General features: G+C 39.8%; 5 protein-coding genes and 1 long non-coding RNA gene across 8 annotated transcripts; 3 read left to right on the top strand and 3 right to left on the bottom strand.

Annotated features, from left to right (window-relative positions):
* Positions 1–2,498: 2,498 nt before the first annotated feature.
* Positions 2,499–7,351, bottom strand: has1 (hyaluronan synthase 1). The gene is made up of 5 exons (XM_085918410.1): positions 7,283–7,351; positions 5,655–6,339; positions 4,751–4,976; positions 4,538–4,670; positions 2,499–4,092 (listed from the first exon to the last, which is right to left on the bottom strand). The coding sequence occupies exons 2-5, from the start codon at positions 6,324–6,326 to the stop codon at positions 3,417–3,419; spliced, it is 1,707 nt and encodes a 568-aa protein (XP_085774536.1). The 5' UTR covers positions 6,327–6,339; positions 7,283–7,351; the 3' UTR covers positions 2,499–3,416.
* A 1,174-nt stretch (positions 7,352–8,525) lies between these two features.
* Positions 8,526–12,140, top strand: clxn (calaxin). Its single transcript, XM_085917715.1, has 7 exons — positions 8,526–8,580; positions 10,118–10,268; positions 10,405–10,563; positions 11,174–11,278; positions 11,347–11,495; positions 11,576–11,680; positions 11,764–12,140. Exons 2-7 carry the CDS (start codon positions 10,187–10,189, stop codon positions 11,809–11,811), a joined length of 648 nt encoding a protein of 215 aa, XP_085773841.1. The 5' UTR covers positions 8,526–8,580; positions 10,118–10,186; the 3' UTR covers positions 11,812–12,140.
* On the bottom strand, positions 12,141–14,079 carry rbm48 (RNA binding motif protein 48). Its single transcript, XM_085917713.1, has 5 exons — positions 13,907–14,079; positions 13,597–13,787; positions 13,251–13,396; positions 12,547–13,118; positions 12,141–12,252 (listed from the first exon to the last, which is right to left on the bottom strand). The coding sequence occupies exons 1-5, from the start codon at positions 14,024–14,026 to the stop codon at positions 12,190–12,192; spliced, it is 1,092 nt and encodes a 363-aa protein (XP_085773839.1). The 5' UTR covers positions 14,027–14,079; the 3' UTR covers positions 12,141–12,189.
* On the top strand, positions 13,008–17,593 carry LOC147052058 (uncharacterized). Its single transcript, XR_015066855.1, has 4 exons — positions 13,008–13,133; positions 13,206–13,331; positions 16,394–16,470; positions 17,362–17,593. It is a non-coding gene; the product is annotated as an uncharacterized LOC147052058 (long non-coding RNA).
* Positions 15,403–17,501, bottom strand: LOC147052059 (trypsin-3-like). Its single transcript, XM_085917714.1, has 5 exons — positions 17,348–17,501; positions 16,382–16,541; positions 16,048–16,310; positions 15,716–15,852; positions 15,403–15,649 (listed from the first exon to the last, which is right to left on the bottom strand). Exons 1-5 carry the CDS (start codon positions 17,385–17,387, stop codon positions 15,500–15,502), a joined length of 750 nt encoding a protein of 249 aa, XP_085773840.1. The 5' UTR covers positions 17,388–17,501; the 3' UTR covers positions 15,403–15,499.
* Positions 17,594–23,398: 5,805 nt separating the features above from the next.
* Positions 23,399–27,004, top strand: LOC147052057 (chemerin-like receptor 1). Of its 3 annotated transcripts, none has more exons than XR_015066990.1 (4): positions 23,399–23,517; positions 24,425–25,566; positions 26,088–26,179; positions 26,905–26,957. XR_015066990.1 is itself a non-coding variant. In XM_085919228.1 (4 exons), the coding sequence occupies exons 2-3, from the start codon at positions 24,436–24,438 to the stop codon at positions 26,139–26,141; spliced, it is 1,134 nt and encodes a 377-aa protein (XP_085775354.1). In that variant the 5' UTR covers positions 23,399–23,517; positions 24,425–24,435; the 3' UTR covers positions 26,142–26,179; positions 26,905–27,004. The 3 variants fall into 3 exon arrangements, 2 of the variants coding, with proteins under 2 accessions (XP_085775354.1, XP_085775353.1); XM_085919228.1 differs by having other exon boundaries at positions 26,139–26,179; positions 26,905–27,004; XM_085919227.1 differs by lacking the exons at positions 26,088–26,179; positions 26,905–26,957 and having other exon boundaries at positions 24,425–26,069.
* Positions 27,005–27,203: the final 199 nt, after the last annotated feature.

Below are 27,203 nucleotides of genomic sequence, written 5' to 3'. Positions count from 1 at the left end.
CTCACAGTTTGTTTTTGTAGCTGCTGTTAATGTCCCCACTTCCAATCATCTTGAGAAAAGTATCGTTCTGCTACAAAAAGTCTTGCCAGACCTCCACTGAAATTTTCCATCATCCTGCTGTTCGCTATTAACCAGCCTGCTATCATCTGTCTCCAGCTCATCCCTTAACCTTAGATGACAACGAGAAACAGAGCGATGAGGACAATTGTGAAAAAATGACTCTTGACGACCCCACACCAAGCAATCAAGCACATGAGCAATTGAAAATCTGCAAACTATCATCAGATTATAAGATTCTACACGCAATATACCGTTCTGTATTTTTTGATTGCACAGTGCAATTGTCAAGCAAAAAGTGGGTCGTCAAAACGAGTGAAACTGGCAATAATAAGGTGATTTTTTTTTCTTTTTTTTTTTTCCGACAGTCTGTTGGCAGCGATCAATCTCCCCCTTCACTGACTGCACCCGTGAATTTTGGTGACAGAGACTGTCCGTACTTTGCTTTCAAGCCACAATTATATAAAGTCTTTTTGTAAAATAAGTTGTACTTAATTGACACAACTTGGCGTTGGCCGACAGCCCACCCAGTCCACATTGCTCAATGTGTGGCAGGCCTTAGAAAGAGCGCAAAAATATGCAGGTTGGTGTGAATGTTTTTCAGTTGTGCCCAGCGGGACGTGTCAAGGCCACATTACGTAAAATGTGTCATAGTAATCATTTATCATATCCACACCTATAGTTAATGTATTGGTCCCTCACCCTCAAAACACACACTTAAGTGTAGAACAACACATTAAACATGAGTGATATGGGGACACTTGAGTGTGGAACAAAACTTGATTTGTTAGAGAGATTAGGTGCACCTTACTTGTGATGTCAAATTTCGTCATCATTATCCATTGATCTGTGTGACCTGAAAGTCAATGTTGAAGTTCAAATACATTCCGCCAATGGAAAGATTTCCACATAAAGCAAAGATTCAATGGAAATTTGCTTTTAAGTGATAAAAACGGACTATCCTTCACTCAAATAAAAATAAAAAATGCCTGTGATAAGCCATTTACAGCTGTCACTTCTAAGGAAGACACACTTTATCTTAGAGCCCTAAATGCGTCAGTCCAGTAAATAGATTTCATTTGCTTCCTCTCACTCTCTCACAAGAATTCTTTTTATTGATGTGACTGAAAGTAACAGGTGGGTTTTTTTTTTGTTTCTTTGCATTGAATAGTAAATACCGTATATAAAATCAAAACATTTCGGCCAATAGCATGTCGACGCTAAGCAGTGATTTGACAAATAATTTTATGTTTGAAAATAAACTGAAATTATATTGAAAATAATTATAATCAAGGTAAGATGACTGTTCAACAAATAATGTTTTTTCCAGAGGTCAGTGTAGCTTATATGAATGATAATTGTATGCATTAAATATGCAAACCAATCAGTGTCACTTTGATCGATTTTTTGTTCTGTTTTTTGATCGAAATGTGTTATCCAGTTCCTTCCATCATGTATTTATCTATTTGTTGTCCTCGTGATGACTATGGCACTGATTAGACATAATTACCTTGATATGATTCTGGAGAAATTAGCAGAAAACCAAACCCGTGCCGCCATGACCTACTTCGTTGGTTTATTGCATATTTCTAAATATAACATTACTTCCGAGAGACCCATTTATGATTGCACCAGTAAGTCCACAACAAGCCTGTGTTCTAATTCTAATTATGTTGTCAATCCTTGGCCATGCACACGTGTGACTTTCCTGCCTTTTTTAATGACGCAGTCTGTATTACCGTTGTCACAGAAAATAGTGTCGGCCATCTTTACTCTGATTGACTGTTAGCTCGCAGATGCATGCTAAAGAAAGTAGACTATGAAGAAGTACACAAAAGTAAAGCAGTGCCTAAGAAACTGAATAACTCTTGATTGCTAGCTATCCAACTTTAGGCAACTCTGGTCCTCGACAGATCAAGCCAAATGATCGGGAATCGTTATCAGGCTTGCTGATTAGTTGAAAAAGGGAAATTGGTTAATTGTTCTGTCTAGCAAGTAAAAAAAGATCAAAATTCTAGTTTGGAAACATTTTATCCAGTCAGAAAAAAATTATTGTTTACATTGTCCTATCTATTTGTTTTTGTATCCCATTATCTGACGTGCATCTATATTTGATCAAATTCAGAAATATTGACTTTGAATTTTACCAAGTTCAGCTACCCTGGATAATCCATCACTGTCAAAAACAGTAGACTATGTTTCTACAGTATCTTATCACATTTACCATTTCCATTGTAATGACCTGGTTTAGATTTATGTCCACTTTATCGACTGAATAACAATATATATGATATTATTGGGTCAAATTTGAAGGCAAAGCCTTTTACAACAAAGACTCAACAGCAATTTCTGTTGTATTGGGTGTGTGATTTTTAAATGATTCAAAGACAACAGAAGTTAAAAGTTAGAAAAATATTTATTTGTTCACATTGTTTCTTCACATCAAGATATCAACCCATTGCAAATCTTCAGTTGTTTTATTCAAGGTGTTTTTTTTTTAAAAAAACTGTGCTTATACATTCATGTTTCACACACTTGAATGGACATCATTTTGGTTACAGCATTAACCTGGCGGTATTAATATGACCTTTGTCTTTTCTAATGCAATTATCTTTGAAGTGAAGTCTCAATCTAGACATGTGAATTGTTTTATTTCACTTTGGTCATTCTCGGAACAAATAGCAAAAAAAAAAAAGATGTTCATCCCTCAGAACGTGGGAGTGGCCTCTTATCAAGAACTCAATGTTTTGGCTCAGAAGTTTCTGTGAATGTCTCTGGGAACCGAATGGACTCCCTTGTTCTCACATCACAAATCCCACAATTTTGACAAAGGGGATTCCAAAGCACGAGTCCTTTGAAACACAAGAAAAGGCATACATACGCGTTGTGTATTTTGAAGTGTGCAACTCTGTAGCAAAATATCCTCAGAACTCCAGTGTAACAACAAAAATGTTTTTTTTGTTGTTGGTTTTTTTTTTTTTTTACAACTATTTACATACAACCACATCATTCTTATATATATTTCTACATCACACAATCAATCCCCAGTATCCCCTAGACAGTATGTACAGCATTTCTATAATATTATCAATGTCGGGAATGTGTCTCTCTTATTGAAGTGCATAAGAAAGGCCAAAAGCCCTCAGTACAGTTTCATTTCAAAGTGCAACTACATGTCGCTGTCAAAGTATGCTTTGGTTTTTTCACTAATTAATATTTTATTCATTCTATTGATTAGTTTAGCAGCTGCATGGAAGCCCTTTTGTTATCCTGAGATTGGAGACAAAATAAATTAATTCATTTAAAATAGCAGACATATAATAAATTAACGCGCAGAGACGTCACTTGACGTCGTGAATTTATACATTCAACGAGTAACTTTTGGCACGTACCCTACACGCCTTGCGGAACCACACCCAATATAAAACCATCATGATTAACCAGTAACTCAAGTACACTACGGAGCCGAAAACAAGAAATTCAATTTCCAGTTCCTTGGCTGCGGTAAACCAGTTCAGTCTACTCTCTCGGTAGATTGTGTAAAGCAGTCCTGATAATAAAAGGGCTGCCCACACTGACAGTGGCAGCAGGGGCATGTAGTTGCCCACAATCTTACGCCGGCCCGACGTTCCCCAGCTGCTCTTGTTCATGGTAAGAATGGCAAAGTACTTAGCCGGCAGCAGGCTGGTCATGTACAAAGCCGAGTAGAGGGACATGAACACCATCACCAGGTCCCGGCGCAGGATGCAGGCGTACGCCGCTTTCACCAGTCCGATCAGCTGGATGCAACACAGCACCCACAGGATATCCCACAGCGTGCCCGTCCAGAACAGCCGGATGATGGTGCCCGTGACGAAGAAGGGAAATACCCCCGAGACGATGGACTCGTAGGTCATCCACAGATTGTGCTTGTGCCACCACATGGCATTGAAGAGCCACTCGCGGAAGTAGGACTTTGTCCAGCGGGTTTGCTGGTTGAGCCAGCGCAGGAACTGAGCCGGTGTCTCCGTGTAGCATTTGGAGTTGGATGTGTATCTGCAAAGGAAATGGAACAGTGGAGACTCCATGTTAGTCGCCGCTGACAGTGATAGGATTTTCTATTTTTAGATGTTAAATATATTGGATTTTCTATTGTGTATTTTTCCATGGCAATCATTTGATATTTCATATTGCAGTCCATCCATCCATTCTTCCAACCACCCACCCTTTGTCCTCACAACAGAAGTCCACTGGACTATTCTGACTAGCAAGCAGGTGACCTGACCGGTTAAATGTACGGAAGCGATTCAGTGGCTCTACATCTAACATTTTAGAATAGCAATTAAGATTACGTATACTAATTCACAGATAGGTTTCATAAGATGGTTGTTGGACTTCAGTTGTACTCTCCTAGGTAACCAACTTTACTGTCCTGCATACAAAGACCAAGGTTTGTGCAATAACGGTCACATGATTGTTTCAAAGGTCACTTATTTCTTACTTTGTGGCGTATCCCATGCTCAGCATACGGTTGGTGAGATGTCTGTCATCTCCAAAAGTGCAGTGAGTCCCCAAAAACTTCTGATTGTACCAAGATTCCAGAAATGCCTGAAGGAGATCATTCCTGTAGAGCCCTAATCCAAAAGAGCAACAAGTTTATATTTTATGACAACACATTGTGACAGTGTTAGTCTCGCTCTAGAAATAAACATACCCAAGGGTCCACTGATGCAGGAGACGCAGTTGAAGAAGGACTGACAAGATCGCTCAATGTTGAAGGCCATCCAATAGCGAAGACTGCTCATAAAACTGATGTACGAGTCCTTCATGTTGAGGATCATCACGTCCCCGCCAACTGCACCGTACCTGGTGTCACTCTCCAGCACCTTGCACAACTCCACTGTGGCCAAGGAGTCCAGCTTGGTGTCCGAGTCACATACCTGAACAAGCAAACGGAATGGTTAGGATTACCATATCGTCTATGCTAATTACCGTTAGCTTGTCTATGGTGTTTCACATTCTGTTATGTTAGCAGCTTTACAGAAGACAAAATTGTGCGCTTTTTGTCCTCGCAAGTACGACGATTCAGAACGCGAGTCAATCTTGAACTTTGGCGGTCGTACTGGTAGCATGCCAATGACTTTTCGCCTCGATCGGAACATGCAGTTGAAGGATTTCAACGCTCTCACTCGCCCATTCATATCACCATGCCACCAATATCTACCACAAAATACACAATATATTAATATCATATATTTTTGGTGTCAGACTTAAACCTTGACCTCAGCGCACTTATACCAGTTAGCTGCTCCAGACATGAAGATAATGTCAGACGTTATCACTGGGAAAGAGCGAAGGCTTAATACTATCAGCTAAAGTGTCGTGTGGCACACAGATTGGTAACCAGCTTGATGCTCGGAAACGGAAAACTGAATTGCCCTATTAGTCACGACAATGAGCATACCAGTACATGGATCCTAGCTGTCCGGATGTTTGTTTGAATTGTCTTTATAGTGAGAACAAAAAGTGTACGAGAACATAAACCCGAAGCTCAAGGACATTGAATAAACTGTCCAACACACTGAAAGGAACACAAGCATGAGAAGAAGTAGACTTACCTGGATGTAGTCGACTGAAGATCCAAGGGCCTTAAAGGCGGTGTACATCACCTCCCGCTTGCCCCCCCACTTCTGCATGATGCACACACATCTCTTGGTCTGAATGAGGTGCTCCACTTCTTTTCGCTGGAGGTCTTCTCCTATGAAGACAGGTTCACCGGTCTTCTCATCGGGCTCCACCTTAGTGGGGCTCCACGTGTGGTAATTGTTCTCCCACACGTAACAGGCAGGGTCCTGGTCGGCAAACACCTCTTTGAACATCTCCATCATGTAGCGGTCGTCGTCGCTGTTGCCGTCCACCACCATGATGATGCGCATCAGCTCAGATGGATACTTGAGGGCCCGAACGGAGTTGAGGCACTCTTTGAGGTAGGCGGGGTCCTCCTGGTAGGCTGAAATGGTGAAGCCAATGGTCTTGGTGAAGGTGCATGGTTTTTTGCGGCTCTTCATCTTCCGCTGCTCAATGAAGGCGAAGAAGCTCTGAACCAGAACGTGAAGCGAGAGCAGGAGGCCGTATAAGCCAAAGGAGATGATTCCGTACATGGAGGTGACCAGCTGGAAACCTTCAACGTAGGCCCATATCATAACGACAAGGACAACTAAGGCAAAGAGGAATGTGAAGATGGCTCGGAGAATTGAGCTCAGTTTCTTGAGGAGAGGTTTCAACTCCATTCTGTGTCTTCACCTATAGGAAGCACACACACACACCGGCCGGACAAGTCAGTGCATCAAGAAGAACGCCCTATAAAGTTAGTGTTAAAGAGTTGAAAAGCATAATCTTTATGAAGGCTTCATGCTGCCACACCTATCCAAAGTGTTTGCTCTGCTCGTTTGAAATCATGGCAAATGACACATATTATGTAAGTGTGTATGATGTCAAACGATTAATAAAAACGCAAAATTGTTCATTTGCTACAGGGAAGAAGAATGAACTAGAAATGCTGCAGGAAGGTTGCATGGGCTTCACATACTATGATAGGCATGAGAATGAATGAATGAATGAATGAATGAATGAATGAATGAATGAATGAATGAATGAATGAACGATTGAATGATGTTAAATAATAAGTGTAAAATAAATAATGGTTTTTTTCAATGACATAATCATTAAAATTTAAATTAACCTTTTTAAATTATAATGTCCTTTTAATTGAAAGAAAGAAAGAAAGAAAGAAAGAAAGAAAGAAAGAAAGAAAGAAAGAAAGAAAGAAAGAAAGAAAGAAAGAAAGAAAGAAAGAAAGAAAGAAAGAAAGAAAGAAAGAAAGAAAGAAAGAAAGAAAGAAAAAATACAAGCCGATAGGATTTTGCTCATCACACCAAAATGCAATTCCAATGTCTTCAAATGCACAATATTCAGAACATTTAACGAAGCAGATCCAATTGATGAGTCGATTCTCTGTTGCCAACCTTATTGATTATTAATTATAAACAACTAGGTTCCCAATACCAAACCCTTGTGGAATAATACCAGTTATTTTTATCAGGTATGATTCAGTATTATTAACTTTTTACATATTGGGTGGTTTAATTATTGCTGTAAAAAAAAATCAAATCAGTAGTAATTGTTTTCTGAAATTGTTAAAAAAAAATCATAGGCATGCATGTAAAATGCTGGGATGTAGCTGTACCTGGCGTGGCGCTCCCGACGCATCCACTCTGGTGTTGCTCTTGTGTGATGAGCAATTGTGAAGGGTTTGACTTTATAAGCATCCCGACTTGGATGTGGATAGCCATGTGCGCGCTGGGCTGGGAATGAGTGATGATCAAGAGGCGGCCCCTGCTGAGTCAGCCGTGCGTCAGTGCGAGTGTGCAAGGCGGTGGTCCCCTTGGCTGCAAGAGCGCGCCCTACACGCACTCCTTTGTTGTCCTGTTTTTTTTTCTTCCTCTTTTATTTACTCAAGTATCATGCACCATGTTTGCTATACCTTAAATATATCATGAAAAATACCTCACTTCTGCTACACGGCTGCTACTTTGCCAGGCAACCTGGAAATACCTTCTCAGTTCACATCTCCCACCACCACCACCACCACCAACCACCCCTGTCCAACTCCTCCGCCATTATATGGCCATCCAAAAACCGGAATACCCTCCAGTCTTTGTAGTTTGTTCTCATTCACATATTATTTTCAAAGCATTTCAATCATATCAATCTTGAAAATTAACACAAACGCCACGCAGCCCTCTGGTGATCTCATACATCCTAATTGATTGTCGCCCTCTGCTGGCCATATTTGCACATTTGTAAATTAAATTAACCTTTTTCCCTGCCGCCACAGGTGGCAATACTGATGCACTATAGTCCGTATTTAAAGTAAAATCAGACACTGGACTAAAGCCTAGTTAAAGTAAATGTATTGTTGCAACTGATTTATATTAAGGGAAAATCAAGTCAAAAATGTTCTTTACAAAAATGCTCTTATCGCCCGCATTTGTCTAGACATGGCATTTTGATTAATATTGCGTTTGTGGAATATGAATTTAACGGCAAAATCCGCCTGTTTGTGCATCACAGACGACGGCCATTTTGTTTTACTGGCAAATTGACATCACAACCAGCGGCCACCCAACGTTAACAACATTGACCTCTCTGCATCGTCGTTACACTATTTTCTGTCTCTATGGCAAAAATTCCACTGTCTATGTCATGTGCTACCTGTTGTGCGTCTACTTGCACCACATAAAGCTTCCATACAACTTAGCACTTTAGAGCGCCACGTTGTCCATACTGTAACACGAACGTTTTTGTCATGCCCGTGCCAGGGCACGCTCGGCCGGCAACTTCCCTCAGCCACACCCCTTCATCACCTAATGTCTGTCACCTGCACCTTCTCGTTGTCTCGTGTATTTAAACCCTGCCCGTGTGTCTACTGTTGTGTTCCGTTCCCGTCGTCTGCGTTTCCACCGGTCTGTCTGGAGGCTCACGGTCAGAATTTTATCCTTGTCCATGTGTACTTCTGTCGCTCGGTCTGTCTGTTTTCTTGCCGTGAGTCTCTATTCCGTCTGTGTCTTCGGTTAACCTCCCTTCCATCTCCCTTTCCCTTCAAAAAAATCCCAGTTCAAGCTGCATTTGGTAGCCCTGGCTCAAATCATTCCTGACAGTTTCGGGGGACTTGGGAGGAACCCAGATTGTAGGGTTGCGAGTATGTGGCGAACAATGCCACACAAGAAGGCCTGAGCAAAGATTCAAACCCAGAACCCTTTAACTGGATGCGGCATTCCTGCAAACCATCGCGCTGCTTCATTGCATCATATTATTCATGTATTTACATGGCCATTAGAGGACTTTGAAAATGCCTTTCCCCTTTTTTTTTTTTTTTTTTTTTGGTGTTGTTTCTTTTTACAAGCCAATCTGTTGACCGCTCATGAAGGTCCACACCCTTCCTTAACCACATGAGCTGCTTGAGCCGATCAGCACATGTAGCACGTACTCCATGGCAGGCACAAATAGAAAGCCACCAGGAAGCTGATGTCATGTGAAACAGCTGGGCCAGTCCATGAGTATAAGAGAGGAGGTCAACTAGATGTGTTATTACTCTGACCTTTATCTGTTTATGTGCTCAAATGGACTTTACAGATGGTGATGTTGGAGGATGACGTTTCTGTTGAAGTCAAGTTTCAACTCTATGACAATATTCTTGAATGACTATTCAATGGAAAATGTTGCATTTTTAGTTTACAACTGACAGTATTTTTCTTTTTGGATTGCTGCGATTGGCTGGCAAAGAGTCCAGGGTGTAACTCTCCTCTTGCTCAAAATCAGATGGTTAGGCTGCAGCTCGCCCATGACTCTTAAGCAATATACCGACATCATTTGTCTTCCTTTAAAATATATTTAAAAAAAAAAAAAAATTAAACCATGTCATGTAAAACAAATACATTTTAGTCTCTCCAATTTATTTTAAACAAAAGTTGAAGTCCAATATGCATTTTCCTAAAAAATCTGATGTATAATTAAATATGTAAAAAATGTATGTATGTAATGTAATAATTCATAAATAAGAAGAACGTTATTGTTCTAATTTAACGGGAAAGTTAAGAAACATTTTTGATATGTGACTTTTAGTGATCTTTAGTCACCATAACTATCATTTAAAAATGGCTAAAACTTCAATGACTGACACATTTTAAAAAGAGTTTAAAATAGCTGTGCAAATATCTATCATTTTAAAAAATGTATTATCAATATATGTGTACATAATCACGTGAAAAAAAACAACCCTGCATTTTATTTGCCAATTTTACGGAACACGGCTCACTGGACCGTAACCGTGCACCTTTAGAAACATTTAAGTATTGGAAAAAAGGAGCAATGCAGGTCGTACTTTGCTCAGTCCCTGACGTACGTACAGCAAATTGTGCATAAACCCTGATAAGCAATAGCCTTTGAGCATGGAAATAAACGAGGCAATATAAAGTCGTTCTTGAGAATTTTGTCAACGCACGCCCTTCTCCAATTCTAGCGAGCTTGGTGGTTGCCATGGCAACAAAACGTCAACTTCACCTCGCGCACCGCCACCACAGCGACTAAAATGTTGCCCGTAAGAAGGTCCAAAATGTCCAAAAGGATGATACAAAACCTCGCGGAAAGCATTTGCAAGCAAGTGGCTCACTGTGAGTATGTTTCCCTTTTTATTGATTATTTTATTTGAAAAGTTTTCAGTATTTGAGTACTGCGCAAACTTGTTAAGGCGCTGCAGCCGCACAGCGCAATGGAGCTCATTCGTTCTTTTTCTTTTTTTGGGTTTAGTCAATAAAAGAGAGGTGGAGTGCCTTATTCGGGAGTTTCATTCGTTATTAGAGGAGCCGGTGAGTCCTGCGAGGTCAGCCGGCGGATTGGACAGATGGAAGTTGAGAAACTTCCTGCACATCGCTTTTGGAGTCACCAACGACACAATTATGGATAGTGGTACAACACTTTCAAAATTACATGGAGTGGCTAGAAAAAGTCTAAACACACCTGTTCAACTGATTTTTTTTATTTATTTATTAAGGAAGGCAGGTTCAATTCCTACCAATGTTGCTATATTTTTGGATGGTTGACTTTTTTGTGGATATTTAATGATTTGGAGATTCTTTGATACCCATCTTCTGACTTTTCCACAGTGAGATCACTCTGCCATGGAAACTCAGCAGACCATAAAGTGTAGTGGAAAAAAATGTTACGGAAAGCCTACTAGAACACCTGAATTTTCTTCGATGCGAGTTTGACTGTGAGTAGGTCATTCTCAACACAAAGATACATCCGCTGTTATGAGAGGGTGTGCACATTTGTGCAATCACATCATTTCAGTTTAGTTTTACTTCCCCTCAACAAGATGGTTGTCATGACTCATAAAGGCTCTTAAAATAGTTGAGGTTTTTAAATTATCTAATTTTAGGGGGGCATTCACAAAACCGGGCATTTGAACAGGGGTGTGTAGACTTTTGATACCAATTAATTTACAATAGACGTTATCTCAAAGGATTTTACATATGGGATGAATTAATGCTTGATGTTGCTGTCTTTGTTTCTGCAGTGTTTCGGACATTTGACAAAGACAATGATGGTTTGGTCAGCTTGAAAGAATGGATTGAGGGACTTTCGGTTGTTCTTCGTGGCACCTTGGATGAAAGAATAAAATGTAGGTCTGAAAGATTACAACTCAAAAGAGGACCTCTCGCACTAAGATTTCTTTCTCCATTTCTGTAGACTGCTTTCACGTGTACGACTTGAACGGTGACAAGTACATCTCCAGAGAGGAGATGTTACAAATGTTGAGGTACAGCCTCAGACTACCCGGGGAAGAGGATCCTTATGATGGCATCAAAGACCTAGTGGAGATCACACTCAAGAAGATGGTGTGTATACTAGAGAGCAGGTTTCGAAGAATTCAATCTTTACATTATTCAACTCTGCTTTATATTATCTCCATTCTTAGGATCACGACCACGACGACAGGCTTTCTTTGGATGACTTTACGAAATCTGTGAAAAAAGCAAACCACGTCCTTGAGGCTTTTGGAACGTGTCTCCCTAACATCACAGTAAGTTCAATGAGTTGTCAAGCACTTCCCAATCGAGACTTTTTTTTTTTCCATTTAAAATGTTGTTTTTTCTTTTATTCCAGAGGATTGACACCTTTGAGCTGCGTGTGTTTCAGAGTCAAGTGCACTGACGATCAAAGGTCGTTTTTTTTTTTTTTATATATGCATGTAACGTCCGTCCATTTTCTATACCGTTTGCCTTGACCTCATTAAGGTTGTAGGTGAGCTCGAGCAATCCTAGCTGATTTAAGTCAGAGATCAGGTACACACCTGACTGGTTGTCAGGCAACCGCAGGCCACATAGCCTTTCCACCTTACATTCATGTCTATGGACTTAGTTTTAAATTAACTCAACATAAAGGGACTTTGCAAACGAAGCAGGAGTTTGTGAAGAAAATCTACATAAGCACGGGAAGAACATGTAGAATGTGTCAAAAAATTAAAAAGATGTCCAAAGAAATGCTTTGAATTGTTTTTAATAATACAGGTGAAGAGAGTATCAATCAGGGTCAAATTCGCCGACGTGGTTTGGGCTTTTTTTCCACTGGTTTGAGGTCAGGGACAGATTCCACCTAAGGGGGGGGAAAAAAAAAAACATTTAGGAATTTCATTGATTACGAAGGAATAGCAACAGCATTAGACTTTTAATAGTCAACAGAGAAATTTAATAACCAATGAAATATTTATTTTTAAATGATGAGAGCGCCAATATCACCTCTGGTGGTTGCATCTAAGTACTGCACTGCATTTTGATTCATCAACATTGAAAATCTGTTTACATCACTGTCTGATTAATTTATATGTAGATTTTAAGAAAGTCAATTTACCATTATGTCTCACAATTCTAAAAGACAAGGAAACGCTACCTGTCTCATTGTGTTCCTGATTAGGTTGACAGTTGTGTTCAGCGAAACGTCGTCCATGTCTAGTTTAGGAGCGTCCTCTAGTTTTGGTCCGATGAGTGGCTCATTTTTTCCGACGGCCTCAGTTGATGAATGTGACCCAATTTCTATCATCTTGCGTTTTCTGCTCTCCAAGTGCGCTGTCCTTGGTACAAAGGTGACCGCAGACAGCTGATTGGAGGTTGGTGTAACATGTGTACCTCGAGATTTATGGGAATGCTTTTGGCTTGAATCCGATGCAGCCGCTACTTCTTTTTTGGCATCAACAATGGCATTGTGCAATGTCCCCATTTTGTCCTCAGTCGGTGCAGGTTCGTGGTGCCTTTTGTGAGTGGAGTAGTGATGCTCCAGAGGAGGAAGCGGCAGTAGAGGAAAGGGTGAATGATAGTTCACGTTCCAACTCTCGCCTTTATTGTTCGTTTCACAGTGAGTGTCAATGCCGGGCGGCGGGGGTTCGATCCGTGTGGATACTGCCGCTGTGGGCTGTAATGATGCGGGTTCCTTGTTCACTGCCTCTTCCTGTTCCCAATCTTGAACTATGGATCAAAGAAGTATTGTACAATTTCTGCAAAATCTGTGACTGGCTGTAACCCAATCTACATTTTTTTTTTTCCCCCCTTTAGTTATTGTTTCTTTTCAGTGCGGCCCAAAGTTAGTAGATATCTAACCTCTGTTCTGCGCTATCCTCATGACATATCTCCTCCGGTCCTGCAGCTTCATCCTGGTGTCTTCCACAGTTTCATATTCAGGTACGTAGCAAACATGCAGCACGCCACCATAGAAACTCTTCTCATCCATGTGTCGTTTGGCAGCTCTGAAAAATAATTTAAAAAAGGACTACTTATTTGGATGAGAGCTATATCGTCATGCTTTAAATAGAAGTTTAATAAAATAAGATACTTGATAACACCACTTTAAGTGTATTATTCAGGGTAGTGAAATTTCCTTGAGTTTTTATTTTCTCCAAGACTTTTTACTTTTATGTCTGCTTGATTAAGAAACAGTCGTATGAACCTGGCACTAGTGAGCTTCTGGAACTTGACAAGGTAGACCTCAGTGAACTCCTCGGCCGGGTACTCGTCCAAGGGTCTGTACTCTTGCACGACTCCATACAATGCACACAACTGGATAAGTTCTGTCATAACTCCAATGGCAGGGACCCCTTGGACCATCACATAACACGACTCCAAATTGATGGTGTACACCTGACAAGATACAGAAGACGCTGTTTTGTTTACCTTTCTTTGCGTCGCACAGGACAGCGAAGCTAGCAATAACATTCAATCCTCGACTTTATTTGAGATTGCATGACTTTATAAATTACCTTTACGGCTCTAGCTTGCCTCCCATCACGATATTTTGGTCGAGAAATGCACACTTTCCTCTGTTTGTGGTGTTTATAAACCTCGGGAGCTTTCCAGCAGGTATTTTCCGCCGCCGCCATGTTTGGTGGAAATGTATTTCCGGCAAGTGTTCTTTGGAAATAAGAGTTTTTCACGAAAGTCGCTGCATGGTTAGAATAGGGAGCGTGTGCGCCTTTTTATTTTATTTTGAATTACTGCAGGAAGTAACTTATTGAATCATCTCTAGTGGAACATGTTCTCACGAGAAATTTACGCAATTTTAGCGTCTTTTAGTAATTTAGCAATAAATTGATCTTTCGCAACAAATTGATCTTTAGCAACTTGGCCCCCAAAAACCAATTGGAAATACAGTGCTGACCGTTTTCTTCTCATAAAAAAATGTGAGGCTGGTTAAAATATTACTTCACTTTGTGTTTCTCAACCTCAATTGAACAACGGGACTTTTTAAATCTCGAAAAATATATCATATATAATAAATATATATATCAACGCCAAAGAAAAATGTCACAAAATTGTGACTGATAGCAGACTTGTCAATTGTACCTTCTGCCATCTAGCGGGAGAGCATTTAATTGTTCTGTCTGTCAGTGTTCATCACTGGCATTATTTGTTGTAATAAACAATTTAAATGTAATAATTTCCGAAGCACATTTGTCCTGTGACACATTAATATACCTCACCCCATTGGTCAGGAATCACTGCGGTGGTGTACAGAAAATTGCTTACCTTCGTGACATTGAAACGATTGGCAGGCCGTTGACATGGGAATCTGTCCACAAAGCTTTAAAATCGTTGAGATTCCAATATTGTGCCAAATAACATCCACACAGATCATGTACGCACGCTTCTCCACTAGCTCAATACTTAAAATTCGATATACTGGGCTGTAAATAACCAACTACAACATTTTTTGTTTGTTTCCCCTGTATTTAAGTTCACACACAACCACTAAAACATGTCCTTCCTATTACACTTTAGTGAAGAGCAAAGCCGGTTAAATACTACATTTGGAACTACACTGATCTCCATTCAGTGATTATGGAGAAAGGCCAGAGTGTGTGCATGCTTTGCAATTTTAAAGCCGCATAGTGCAGCGTCACAGTATTTTTTGCTTAAGTGATTTACAGTTCTGTTGACGGTAAATGTCATGTTATTACATTTGTGTTCTGCTCAGGATTTTTGTACATGACCAGTTTGCAGACATTTGATAAAAACACAGTTTGCGGTAGTGTTAAATAATTTGGAAAAGCTTGAGAATCGCTACTTAAATCAGGATAATGCTTACCAACACTATAAATTGTATCGCTGGCATGCTAATGAAACCCTTGGATGCGACCAAAACACCCGTCAGTCAAGTTTGATTGAATCCTTTCACTTTTTAAATAAATACATAAATAAATAACCTCACACGCTTTGTGCCAGTGTGGGAAAAAGTGAAAGAAATGCAGAAGTTCTCATATGATTTATTTTTAGTCTGCACCCACATGCAGTATGTTGCCACACTGATGGACCACAAAGACACTTCACAATGTTCTCACACCAGTTTTATAAGTCTAGCCTGTTATCATTGTCTTCTGGATCCATGTGACGTAATTGCAGACTTTAGTATATACTCCGGGCTTGTTTCTCAGCGCACAGCCTTTCCCCCATGACACAACTCCTTGGAGCATGCCGTTACATGTCATTGGACCCCCGGAATCACCCTAAGAATGAAAAAGATCAATTATGACAATAGCTACTTCCACTGTTAGGTGACATCTCCAAATTACCTGACAGGAATCTTTGCCCCCCTCCAGGTAACCGGCGCAGATCATGTTGTCAGTGATTTGGAAAGGATATGCATTGAAGCACGCATCATCACTCAGGAGAGGAACATCCAGGCACTGCAGCGTATGAGGATACCTCGCTATATATAACGTACGACAGAGAATTTAGTGTGTGCATAAAGCAAAAAGTCCTTCACAGTCGGTTTTTAGGCACAGTGGCATATCCATCGTGACTAAAACTACCTGTAAAATAAAAGTACAAACAAATGAAGTGAGGAAGAAGATCAACTAAAGCAGTATTATAGCACTTGTATGACTTTAGTCACATGACTCACAGCCTTCATCACTGGGGCGAAGGCTTCCCCAACCAGAGACATGGCACATGGTTCCATCAGTGGCACATTTAGAAGGAAGCGTCGCTGGTCGTATGTAGCTGTTCAGAGAAGCGGGTCGACTCAGCTTGATGAGCATGATGTCGCTGTCCTGTGTGCGGGGATTGTAGTCGGGGTGGCGAATAAATTTTGCAGACATGATGTGCTGTTCAGGGCCCTCGAGCTCCCAAATGTCATGCTCACCCAGCCGGACCTCCACATTGGATCTAGATGAGGCATTTTAAGCTTATTGTGGAAATCGGTGATTTTAAAAAGTAATAGGGATCATCTTACTCACTTTGTTCTGCAGTGGGCAGCAGAGAGCACCCACTCTGGGGACAGGAGAACACCTCCGCAGAAGTTGTATCCCGTGAAGAGAGACACTTGGTAAGGTACTGAGTTTCTCGGACACTCGTACCCGCCAACTATCCTGTCGTCATCCTTCAGGGCAGCTGCGGCTAAAATTGACAAACCATTAACCAGTCATCACATGTACAATGTGTATATAAATAACAAACATGTTCATATGCTATTTAAAAATGATTATTGTTATTATTATTACTATTAGAGGACAAGAAAGGAAGCAAAAAATGCAATTAGAAAAAACATATTTTAGTAGGACCCATCCCACATTTTCTTAATTGGCTGACATCAACTTGTTTTCATTTCTTTGATAGTAAGAGACCATTCTGATGATCTATAAATCCACACACGTTCAGTTCAAGTTGATATAAATATTAGCCACGGACAAGAATTTCAATTATCAAGCCAATTTTAATACCTCACAAAAACAAACCCATCTGGGCTTGTGTAAAAAAGTAATTACACACAGTTTTTGGACAGCTCTGTTCAGTTTTACTGGCCACACCCAGCCATGATTACTGCCGGGTTTGTCGAATCGAGAAATTATTTCTGTCTATAAATCACTGCTTATGCAACGTATTAAAGGGCAGCGTGTTTTTGGCAAAGTTCAGCATGATAAAATCTATGACTGGCATCCAACGTTATTTCTTCAAGAAACTATGTAAAAATGTCTCTGCTCATGCGGTTAAGAGAGCAAAACTCACTAGTCACTCAAAAAATAATCACAAGAGGAATTGGAAAAAATAAAAATCACTAAACCAAATCGCTGAGTTGGCAACACTGACTCTGCTTTTGTAAACTAGGTACTTGGTTCATCGCCATGTTGTTAGTCTAAGTGTAACCTCAATTTAAAGAACAAAACTGCTCCTTGCCTCTAGTATGCAATTTATTTTTACTGTACCTGCACTTCCACAGAGAGCGAGTAAAACCAGAAGCTTCATTGCCTTCAACCACCAGTCCAACTAATGTGACTTTAAGCTTGCCCTCTCAGCAACATGAGTCCTCTTATCGACATTTTCTCAAGGTCAAACACTCGACATCTGCTCCAATACCCATCAAATGTTGATGTTACACTATAGTGGATGAAATGGGAGCACATGAACCTTGAAAAAAATATATACGTAAATTGTATTATTTAATGCAAAATTTTTGCCAACGTGCCACCCTTTTATTTTTTTATTTTTTTTATTTTTTATTTATTTATTTATTAGTTTTTTTGAAAGGTTCAACTATAATATTTTAGAAATGTTGCTGAACCAAACGTAAATTATCTTTAAAGATTCAAACGTCTCTATCTTGTTTCTTTGTTCATTTGTTTGTTCGTTCATTTGCAGTATTTTAGCTAATGCCAATAGCCCATCATTATGACAGGAAGTTTGTGGATATATTGCAACACATAATGTTCTTTACGTCACTTTCGACAATCCTTAAACTAAAATGTGACTCACCTGTATGTTACGAGTGAATAATTCATTTTTGTTTATGGTTATTAAATCAAATATGTGAATTCATTGTGCGGTGGCTTTATGAGTCAGAGTGGCTTTCTCATGTATGAACATATAGGCCGTAATCAACAACAGAGAGGAACACGGCTAAATGGGAGAGTGCGTTGAACCAAACCCTTTAATTATACACAAGGCTTAAATACAACACATTCCCTTCCAGCACAGGCAGGTTCTACCTCAGTTTTGCATAAACATCCATCTTCATTTTACAATTCATGGCTTGTGCTTTTTGACTTGAAATAAACCACATAGCAAATTTAATTGGCCGCGCCTTGTTGAGTAATTCCTTGAAACAACTACTGTACTATTATCCTTGCTATTCATTTCTCAGGATTGTATTTGATCTGGAATGAACTTTACTTGACTGCTCGTAAATTGTAAACAATAATGACACGAGCGGTGTCTTTTATATCAGGTGCAATTCTTGTACCTCCAAAATCACTTTTCAGGAGACCCCCTAAACATTGTTCAATCATTAACATTGTATTGTCAAAAACAGCAAGCCATGAAATTCACCAAATTGTGACATACGAGGTTCCGGCCCGACGCCAACAATATGCTAAATAATGGTGGCTTACCAACACTTCCTCCTTGTCCAGGAGAAGGGGCTTGTTGATATAGCAACTGTAAACATTATCTTTTTCTCAAACAAAGATCCCAATCACCAATCTTTTTTTATGTTCGTGTCACATATCAGATTTGCATAAATGTACACGTTTTTTAACATTTGGCCAAAGACACCAGCCATTTTTTCAAGATTTGGTCACTTGATGTTCCCCATTGGATTACATAAGTATGCTACAAATCATCTTATTTGTTTTTTTTTAACTTTCTATTGCTCTTGTGATGGTAATGTTACGACCTGTTAAATCAAGGCAAATCATTTGTGATCCTTTATCAAACCTTACTGAAATAAACCTGTCACCATCTGTCTGATTTTGTTTTGGTATCTACGTAGTTGTTGCTAGGCAACATCGATAAGTCTTGCCCATTTGACCAAGTGCGATATGTAAATTGGCAGAGAAAGACATACATATGATTAAAGTTTATCAGCACTATTTTCACCTTTGTGGCCGATAAGAAAATGTGGTACTTATTGCATTTATTTTAGTTCGTAAACAAAAACTAAACAAATCCATTATTTATTAGAAATGAATTTAGTCGCCCGAGTGCTTAAGGGTTTAATTTTGTTTCGTTTTTTAGATTTCTCTGTGTCCCATGTGACACCCAGATGCCGTTTTCGTGACACATCTGCTTAGCAGAATTGATTAAACTGTATAAATAAAAACCATTTGGTTTCAAAATAAATACATTTCAGCATTGTGTGTGAACTCATTGCATTAGTCGAACTGTTATTTTCAGTATTGCTGACCTTGCAACAAGTGAAGAATTATGTTTATTTGACCACCTGATGCCCCCATGTTTAACCAGTTCCAGTTCCCCACTTCTCATTCAACTGTGCCTCCAAATAAACTTGCTCTGGAGAAAGGAAGCACTGTATGACTTATGCATTACCAGGCTTCTTTTTTGTCAGACGGAGCCAAGCTTGATTATTCATATCCCTCAACTGGTCTTCTGGAAGGCACCAAACGTTGTGGTGGAAAGTATAAGGACCATAGTAAGGAAGTGGTTACGGTTGTTGAGGCTCAGCTTTTTTTTTTTTTTCCTCTTGTGTGCGGTGTATTCCGTGAAAAAAACAGAACACTTCAATGAGGCATAATGTGGACAAGCACAGTTGGCACTCATTTTGACTTGAAAAACAAAATCCCCAAGCTTTCCACACTCAAGGAGACAAGAATCGGATTCCCAGTCAGCACCGCAACAGGACCAACAGACTTTTGAGGGTTGGGCTAACTACAGATTCCCACTATATATGTCTTTATGACGCCGCCGTAACTGGAATCCAAAAGTTCCATCACCCCCGAAAAAAAAAAAGCCCGTGTGAGCTTAACTGTTTTGCACTGCGTATAGCTATGATAAGTACCGGGTGAATTACAGTACAGCTAGACTATGTTATTATCGTTCCAGTGTGCCACACGCAAAGACACACAGACAGTAGCGTGCTCACATTGTCCTTTCGAATTTGGGGTTATTCCCCCACCTCCTCAAATGTTATATCATGAATAATAAAGCCGCATACTCCGACTGCATATATCATCCTGCTCTGGCATTCTGTTGAAACCTCCACTGGTTCCTTTTACACACCCAAATTGGTATTTGTGCGGTGTACGCATAATTGCACGTTTGCTTGGTAAATCAAGAACTTTGGCAAAGCGCTACGCTCAGAAGGCTTCCCTCAAACTATAGCCTTGGAATGACTATTAATATCCACTACAGACAACCAGGCAAAATGCTGCGTCTTTTGCTTCTGTGAAATGACTGAGGCACCAAAATGTTTAGAGGGGGATAAATCTTCACGCAGATATGAAAGCTGGTGTTTGTCAAGAACATTTAGTCTGATTTAAACGAGTCTGGTCTAGACTTAAACTCGAACGGTTCTTTTTAGAAGGTTACTGAGGTGGACTTTTTTGGTCAAGGTACAGGCAGATGAGTGTTGGTTATTGATGTTTCTGAGATAAAATCATTAGTGATGAGTCCTCCCACGCTCTCCAAAAAGGGCGTTGTTCAAACTCAAGATGAGTGCCAGAGTGTGTAAATGGACACAATCCCTGAGTTTGAGTTTTTCTTACACCCCCTTTCTCATTCTTCCTCCCCCTCACATCTGGACTATTGGCAGGGATCAGTTCCTGTGCGGTTGTGTTTGTATATTAGCGGGGGACTTGGTTTTGGGTTGGGCAGGTTTTGGTAGCTTACTATGCACCGTTTTGAGCCTTATTGTGTTTTACCGCGGGAAAATGTGAAATCAACAAATCTACAATCATCATTGTTAATCCCAAATCTTTCAAATCCAATGCATTTGACCTGACGTTGAAAAGGGTTAGGGTTAGCTTTAGGGTTAGAATATTGTAGCCTTTTTTGTCTGTTTCTTTTTTTTCTTTTCTTTTTTTCCCGCACTTATCCCAAAATCTCTGTGATTTGGTGTAGGACAACAGAATGCTGGATTTTATTTGTTTATTTATTTATTTATTTATTTATTTATTTATTTATTTATTTATGTATTTATTTATTTATTTATTTGTTTGTTTGTTTGTTTGTTTGTTTGTTTGTTTATTTATTTATTTGTTTATTTGTTTATTTATTTATTGTTCCTGCACTTACCAAAATGTCTGTGATTTGGGTGTAGGACACTGAATACTGGACAGCATACTTCATGAGAACTCAATTCACAATAATCTTTGCATGTGTTTTGCTTTTTCTTTGGCTTCTTCCAAAACATGTATACCAAATGCTGAGCTCTGTTTTGCACGACAAGGCATAAGTCCTCGGCCAATATTCATTAGGAGCGCATCAAAGACTTTGCATGTGTTTTTCATGTTTTCTCTTAGAGATTTATTCATACAAAGGCCTAGATGGAACCGTTGGTGTTAAGAAGAGAACAACATGAGAAGTGAAGAACAGGAAGTTCCAGTGTTCATTTTGAAGTTTACTTCCATGGCTTGGAATCGATAAAGCCTCTACGCTTTCTTCCAGTCATGACGCATTTTCATTTGCCATGTTTTGCAACATTCCTCTAGAGACTGAAAAAAAAAAAAATCAACCATCAACCCAATTTCATGTCAAACAGATGTATGAACGGCGAAGCAAGTCGGGTTGCAAAAACCAAGAAGACTAAGCATGCGGGAGGAAGTGTGACCACAGGGTTAAAGTGAGATGCTGACTGAAAGGTATAGAGCTATACTTGAGGGACACCAACATGAGATTGATTTTCACTTTCCCCAGGACAACACTCCAACTTCGTTCCATGCATTCCGCTTGCTCATGTTTTTGTATATGTTCATCCCATCCTGTTGATGAAGCGCTTATGTTTTAATTCGGTTTTTACGACACCGCATTGAAACGCTCAATTAGAAAAGACGTGTGACCTTTTGGCTAGTTGTCAGAAATAATTACTGTATGCTTTGAAATTAAATTAAAGCTGATATCTTTATTTTTAACTCTGGTGATTTTTTTTTTTCAGGGCTGTGTTTTGAGGCCATGCAGATGTACGACATATCTGGTTTTAGCGGATTGCATGGTTTGCGGATAACAGTTTGGATACTGCCCATCTGGAGATTCCAACATGCTTCTTTTTGGGCATGGCCTTTGACTGCCAAATGTTTCAGGAATGTATGGTGGTGTGAAAGAAGACAAAAGCATTCCCAAGTGACCAGAAACATGCTGACCTCTGAAAAACGTTTTGGACTTTGCTTTGTGAAACCTCTGCTCCATGTGCAATCCTGCTTACATATTATATTTCAATAAATTGATCTACCTGTCTGTTTTCATCTATCCACCTTTTTCTTCATCCAACTATTTTTCTGTCCATCGACCTGCACGTACATCCATTCATTCATCTCCTTCCATGACACCACAGCTCGTCTGTCTGACCATTGATTGGTCTGTTTGTCGTCTATCCATTCATTCTATTCATGTCATCCACAAATTGTCTATCCTTCCACCTATCCATCAAACTCTTTTTCTGTCCATCCATCCATCCATCCATCCATCCATCCATCCATCCATCCATCCATCCATCCATCCATCCATCCATCCATCCATCCATCCATCCATCCATCCATCCATCCATCCATCCACCACCAGGTTGCAGTCCGTTTTCAAGAGCATACACTGTACTCAGACTGCAGTGTTCACCTACTCACGTCAAAGCCAGGAATATGTTTTAAAGACGTAATTTGTCCCTTCACGCCTGTTTTGCTTTGGACTCATCATTGTCCAAAGTGGAGCGGACAGCTGCAAAGATGTTTTTTTTTTTTGTCTCCCAAGGAACAGCTTAGTAACCCTAATTATTGACAGATGCTGCTGTGACTTTTCTTATACACACCAAAAGGGTACATTACAAATATGTTACCTACATGCCCAGATGTCATTTCAAAGTCAGCACACAGCAATTAAAGTTAGCCTCAAGAAAACATGAGCTCGGCCCACGATGAGAAAAACATGTCGCGATTGGTGAAAATGAAGAGACAGAACCTCCTTGCCCTCACAGGTTGTCATCTCGACATAACCGCAACTGATGATTCACTTTGTTTGATTGTGTTTATGCTTTTACTTTTGGACTTTCCCAAAAGAATATTGCTCTTATACATCTTCAAAAAAAACAAAAAAAAAACATGCAGTAACAAGGCATCACTTGGTCCTCACATACCTTGTGTGTGTGAACGTGTGTGTACATGTGTGTGCTTTATCTTCCATCCAATATGAACAATCTTGCATTTATTTTCTTGCATATTATGTTGATCTCTCCAAGACAGGAGCAGAGTGAACAAAAACATGACAAAAGCACGAGGGGGCGTAGGAGTGGGGGTAGATTTAGGGGAGCTTGTGGTCCCGCCTCGATGTGGCCGATGACGTCAGACAATTTCATGAGACTGAGTCGAGAAGTTTGCAGCTTGCACGGAGCAGTCAAATCAGAGCTTTGCTTCGGACACATCTACAGCAGAAGAAGGTATTGTCTTTTTTCTCTTTTCTTTTTTCTTATACTTAACAATAATCGTCATTAAGATTGGAACCACGCTGCTTGTTGTTGATTGAGTAAATAAGACGCAATTGGAATTTGCAATTGGTTTGATTGATTAAACAGAAGTTCGCGCTGGCTGGTTGAGTGCTTTATTCAGGGTGGCTTATTTTATGCGCACAACTTTAAGAAACACTTAGTTTTTTGTTTTCCATCGTTATGAATAGAAAGATGTCGTTACTCCACTGAGCAATGAATTAAAGTTGAGGGAGGGAAAATAATAAAGATACTATCAAAAGAATTCAACAATTTACACAATTGTTGGATAAAACTGCACTAAATAATGTGATGCGAAAATTGAATGAAATGAACACAAGCAGCCTTTGTCTTGCACATACTTATCATCATCAAATTAATTCATATTTATTTTAGGTAACATTATAATTATTTGGTTAAACAATACTTTTTGTTAGATGATGGAACAAGATGAATAAAAGAGATGATTTTGGTGTTTTCGCATTTGTCAAAAATGCAAAGTATGTGTTCCGTGACAGTTACGCATGATGGTGTTGATATGACCAAAAACAATGAATGTTTTATTGCTTTAACAAATGTATATACAATTTGTCTATTTAATATTGCAAATTTTTTTTTAAATATAAATATATTCTCATAAAATGCAAAACAAATCTCCTGTGGTAGTATTATTTTTTGAATTCACCTTTAAATTTGTTCTTAACATCTGATCTCCCCCGCCCACAATGTTAGTGCTATAATTTTTGTTTGAAAATGAGTACTTCTGAACATTATGACTTTATTCTCATAAAATTACTACCGTCTACTTTTTTTTTTTCTTTCCTAAGGGATAATGTGGGGTTATTTGCTGTTTCTGTTGCAGGTCTCAGAACAATGATGGACGTAATGGGCACCACGCCTTACTATGATATAAACGTTTCAGATGCCAGCATCACAAACGAAACGTTTTACGAGGACGAGTATGACTACAAGGACGACCACGCCGAGCTGAGGCAATCTCTCAACATCATGTCTCTCATCGTCTACTGCCTGGCTTTCGTCCTGGGCGTGTTGGGAAACGGCGTGGTGATCTGGGTAACGGGATTCAAGATGAAGAAAACAGTCAACACCGTTTGGTTCCTCAACCTAGCTCTGGCCGACTTCCTCTTCACAGCATTCCTTCCTTTGAGCGTGACTTACACCGCCATGGATTTCCACTGGCCCTTCGGCAAGTTCATGTGCAAGCTGAACAGCACCATGAGCTTCCTCAATATGTTCGCCAGCGTTTACATCCTGATGGTGATCAGCATTGATCGATGCGTGTCGGTGGTCTGGCCCGTGTGGGCTCAGAACTATCGCAGCGTGCAGAAGGCGTCCTGTGTGAGTCTGGGCGTTTGGGTCCTGGCTCTGATTCTGAGCACTCCCTATTTTATTTTCAAGGACACTGGGCCGTCGTACAACAATGAAGAAATCATCAACTGCTTCAATAACTTTGCCTTCTCTGATGATTATGTCACGCCACATGTGACCCAGCTGCGAGATTTCCGTCATCAGGCCATGACCATGACTCGCTTCTTTCTGGGATTTGTCATTCCCTTCACTGTCATCGTGTCCTGCTACGCCGTGATAATCCACCGCCTCCGTCGGAACCGTACCCTGGCCAGCCAGTCAAGCCGTCCCTTCAAGATTATCGCTGCCGTCATTGCCACTTTTTTCCTGTGCTGGGCTCCCTATCACATCCTTGCTCTGATCGAGTTGGTCAATCACATGGCTGATTACGACAGCGAAATATTGGACAACGTCATCACGATCGGGGTCCCGATAGCTACCAGCCTAGCTTATCTCAACAGCTGCCTCAACCCGCTGCTCTATGTGTTCATGGGACAAGATTTCAAAGATAAAGTTCGTAAATCCATCCTGAAAGTACTGGAGACTGCTTTCCAGGAAGAGATTTCCCGTTCGTACACCTATACAAACTCAATGGTCACCAGTCGAAGCAAAGAGAAGTCTCTTTCTGAAGCTGAGGTATAAAGCTGCTCATGGTAGAGACTGTAATTGTACATAGCCATCGTAATTCTATACGACAAATAATCACAGTTTTTGCCTCAACTGCTACAAATCCACACCAACAATCTTTACAATGACTGTTTTGCAAACAAGCTGTGATGCATTTGTAGGCTTAAACATTTTTAGGTTATTTCTATACTATGCTAGCATGCATGTATGGTCACTACAAATGGTCTAACTTTACACTAATTAGGAATGTGTATAAATGTAGGTCAAATGATTGAACCATCAAGATGGTGGAGTTGATTTTTGTAAATTATGTTATCAAACCAGCAACGTTATACAGTTTAGTAATTCATAAATGGCAGCTGCATGAGCTCTTTTATTTGACCCCTCTAAGTAGGAGATATGGACTCAATCTGTCAGTGGATGGGTTTGGGTATATAAGCACATTGCCTGTCTATGAAAGCATAATTGTGATGTACAAAAATGTAAATGATAAATACAGTATGTATGTACAATAAAAGTGTTTTTTTAAGGATTCGTTCTGTGATGCCGGAGTGTAACAACCATTCATCTGCTCTCTCTAGTGACCTCCAGTGGCTCAACAATCCAGACTGTTTAAAATGATGTAAGTCTTTTTTAACTCCCTATTGAGAAGTTTTTAATCATTTGTATGTATATACTTTTTATATGCGTGTGTGTGTTTACAAATGAGTGTGTGGCTCACTTACGAGCTCACTTTCATTTCTATATTGTTTGTCTTTTTTGCGTGGTTGTCCTTTAGTTTTATATTTAACCAGCAAGGAGTGTTGTCTGGCATTTTTTATTTTATGATTTTTATGATCTTTTTTTTTGTTTTGTAATGGCTGCTTTATGCGCGCTGATGTAAACTCTTGTTTAATTTTATCTCCAGATTCAAAATGTTCCCTTATTTTTTTTAGATGAGCTGCATCCGTAAGGTAATTTGTGTGCCCTCCAGTTTGCTAGTGATTCCATGATGCTTCATGCAGTCTGCTAAGATTCCAGTCTTTACAGAGTTGTTCCATTCCTGAAGATCAGATTTCCAGTCTGAACTTGCCAAGTCCAAGGCACCCAAAATTGAAGGGCTATCATGTGAATATTGTTATTGAAAAGCAGCCACGGTCTCCGTCAGGGTCATGAGCTTTGTGGCCTAATTCCCGTCTGGGGTTGGCTCTGCTGTTTTGGGGTTTTTTAAATGTGTGCTTTGGCTTTTTCTCCTTCTGATTATCGTTGCACAAGAAAATAAAGCCTATTTTCTTGTGTTACACTTTAGTATATTTGACTTAACTGTTATGGTTACCACTCATTAAATGTTCCTATTCTTTCACACAGGGACACCGCACAAATTGGAGCCATTACCGATACCCAGCAATTTATCCAGTTACACAGAACCCAACGAAGCAGGATATTACCACAGCTTTGTCAAGGTCAACTTTGCCCTCATTATCCGCCTAAGTTTGATAAGGAAAATTCTGTTGTTAACCAAAACAGCAGCACCAAATTATGCTTCTCCAATGAAAACAGAAATGTTGTCAAAATGGTATCTTTTCAAGGGAGTGTGAAAAGGAGTAACTGTGTCTAAATGTCAGTTAATAGCCAATAGTGGGCAAGATCGAGTAAAGTATCACGTT

This window comes from Syngnathus leptorhynchus, chromosome 8 (genome assembly GCF_054491065.1).
Source record: "Syngnathus leptorhynchus isolate UIUO chromosome 8, UIUO_Slep, whole genome shotgun sequence".
NCBI lineage: Eukaryota > Metazoa > Chordata > Actinopteri > Syngnathiformes > Syngnathidae > Syngnathus > Syngnathus leptorhynchus.
The sequence above is the reverse complement of the archived record's forward strand: the minus strand, read 5'-3'. Positions and strand labels throughout refer to the sequence as shown.

What these genes read in the sequence shown, in the direction of transcription:
- has1 (XM_085918410.1), bottom strand. Translation starts at nt 6,326, where the DNA reads ATGGAGTTGAAACCTCTCCTCAAGAAACTGAGCTCAATTCTCCGAGCC. An exon ending in CTGCATCAGTGGACCCTTGG is followed by an intron (nt 4,671 to 4,750) that starts GTATGTTTATTT and finishes CTTTTGGATTAG; the next exon opens with GGCTCTACAGGAATGATCTC. An exon ending in AGCATGGGATACGCCACAAA is followed by an intron (nt 4,093 to 4,537) that starts GTAAGAAATAAG and finishes TTTCCTTTGCAG; the next exon opens with ATACACATCCAACTCCAAAT.
- clxn (XM_085917715.1), top strand. Translation starts at nt 10,187, where the DNA reads ATGTTGCCCGTAAGAAGGTCCAAAATGTCCAAAAGGATGATACAAAAC. An exon ending in CGACACAATTATGGATAGTG is followed by an intron (nt 10,564 to 11,173) that starts GTACAACACTTT and finishes TTGTTTCTGCAG; the next exon opens with TGTTTCGGACATTTGACAAA. An exon ending in CTTGGATGAAAGAATAAAAT is followed by an intron (nt 11,279 to 11,346) that starts GTAGGTCTGAAA and finishes CCATTTCTGTAG; the next exon opens with ACTGCTTTCACGTGTACGAC.
- rbm48 (XM_085917713.1), bottom strand. Translation starts at nt 14,026, where the DNA reads ATGGCGGCGGCGGAAAATACCTGCTGGAAAGCTCCCGAGGTTTATAAA. An exon ending in GGCAAGCTAGAGCCGTAAAG is followed by an intron (nt 13,788 to 13,906) that starts GTAATTTATAAA and finishes GTATCTTGTCAG; the next exon opens with GTGTACACCATCAATTTGGA. An exon ending in TCAGGAACACAATGAGACAG is followed by an intron (nt 12,253 to 12,546) that starts GTAGCGTTTCCT and finishes CCCCCCCCTTAG; the next exon opens with GTGGAATCTGTCCCTGACCT.
- LOC147052059 (XM_085917714.1), bottom strand. Translation starts at nt 17,387, where the DNA reads ATGAAGCTTCTGGTTTTACTCGCTCTCTGTGGAAGTGCAG. An exon ending in CGCTCTCTGTGGAAGTGCAG is followed by an intron (nt 16,542 to 17,347) that starts GTACAGTAAAAA and finishes TGTCAATTTTAG; the next exon opens with CCGCAGCTGCCCTGAAGGAT. An exon ending in GCTGCCCACTGCAGAACAAA is followed by an intron (nt 16,311 to 16,381) that starts GTGAGTAAGATG and finishes TGCCTCATCTAG; the next exon opens with ATCCAATGTGGAGGTCCGGC.
- LOC147052057 (XM_085919227.1), top strand. Translation starts at nt 24,436, where the DNA reads ATGATGGACGTAATGGGCACCACGCCTTACTATGATATAAACGTTTCA.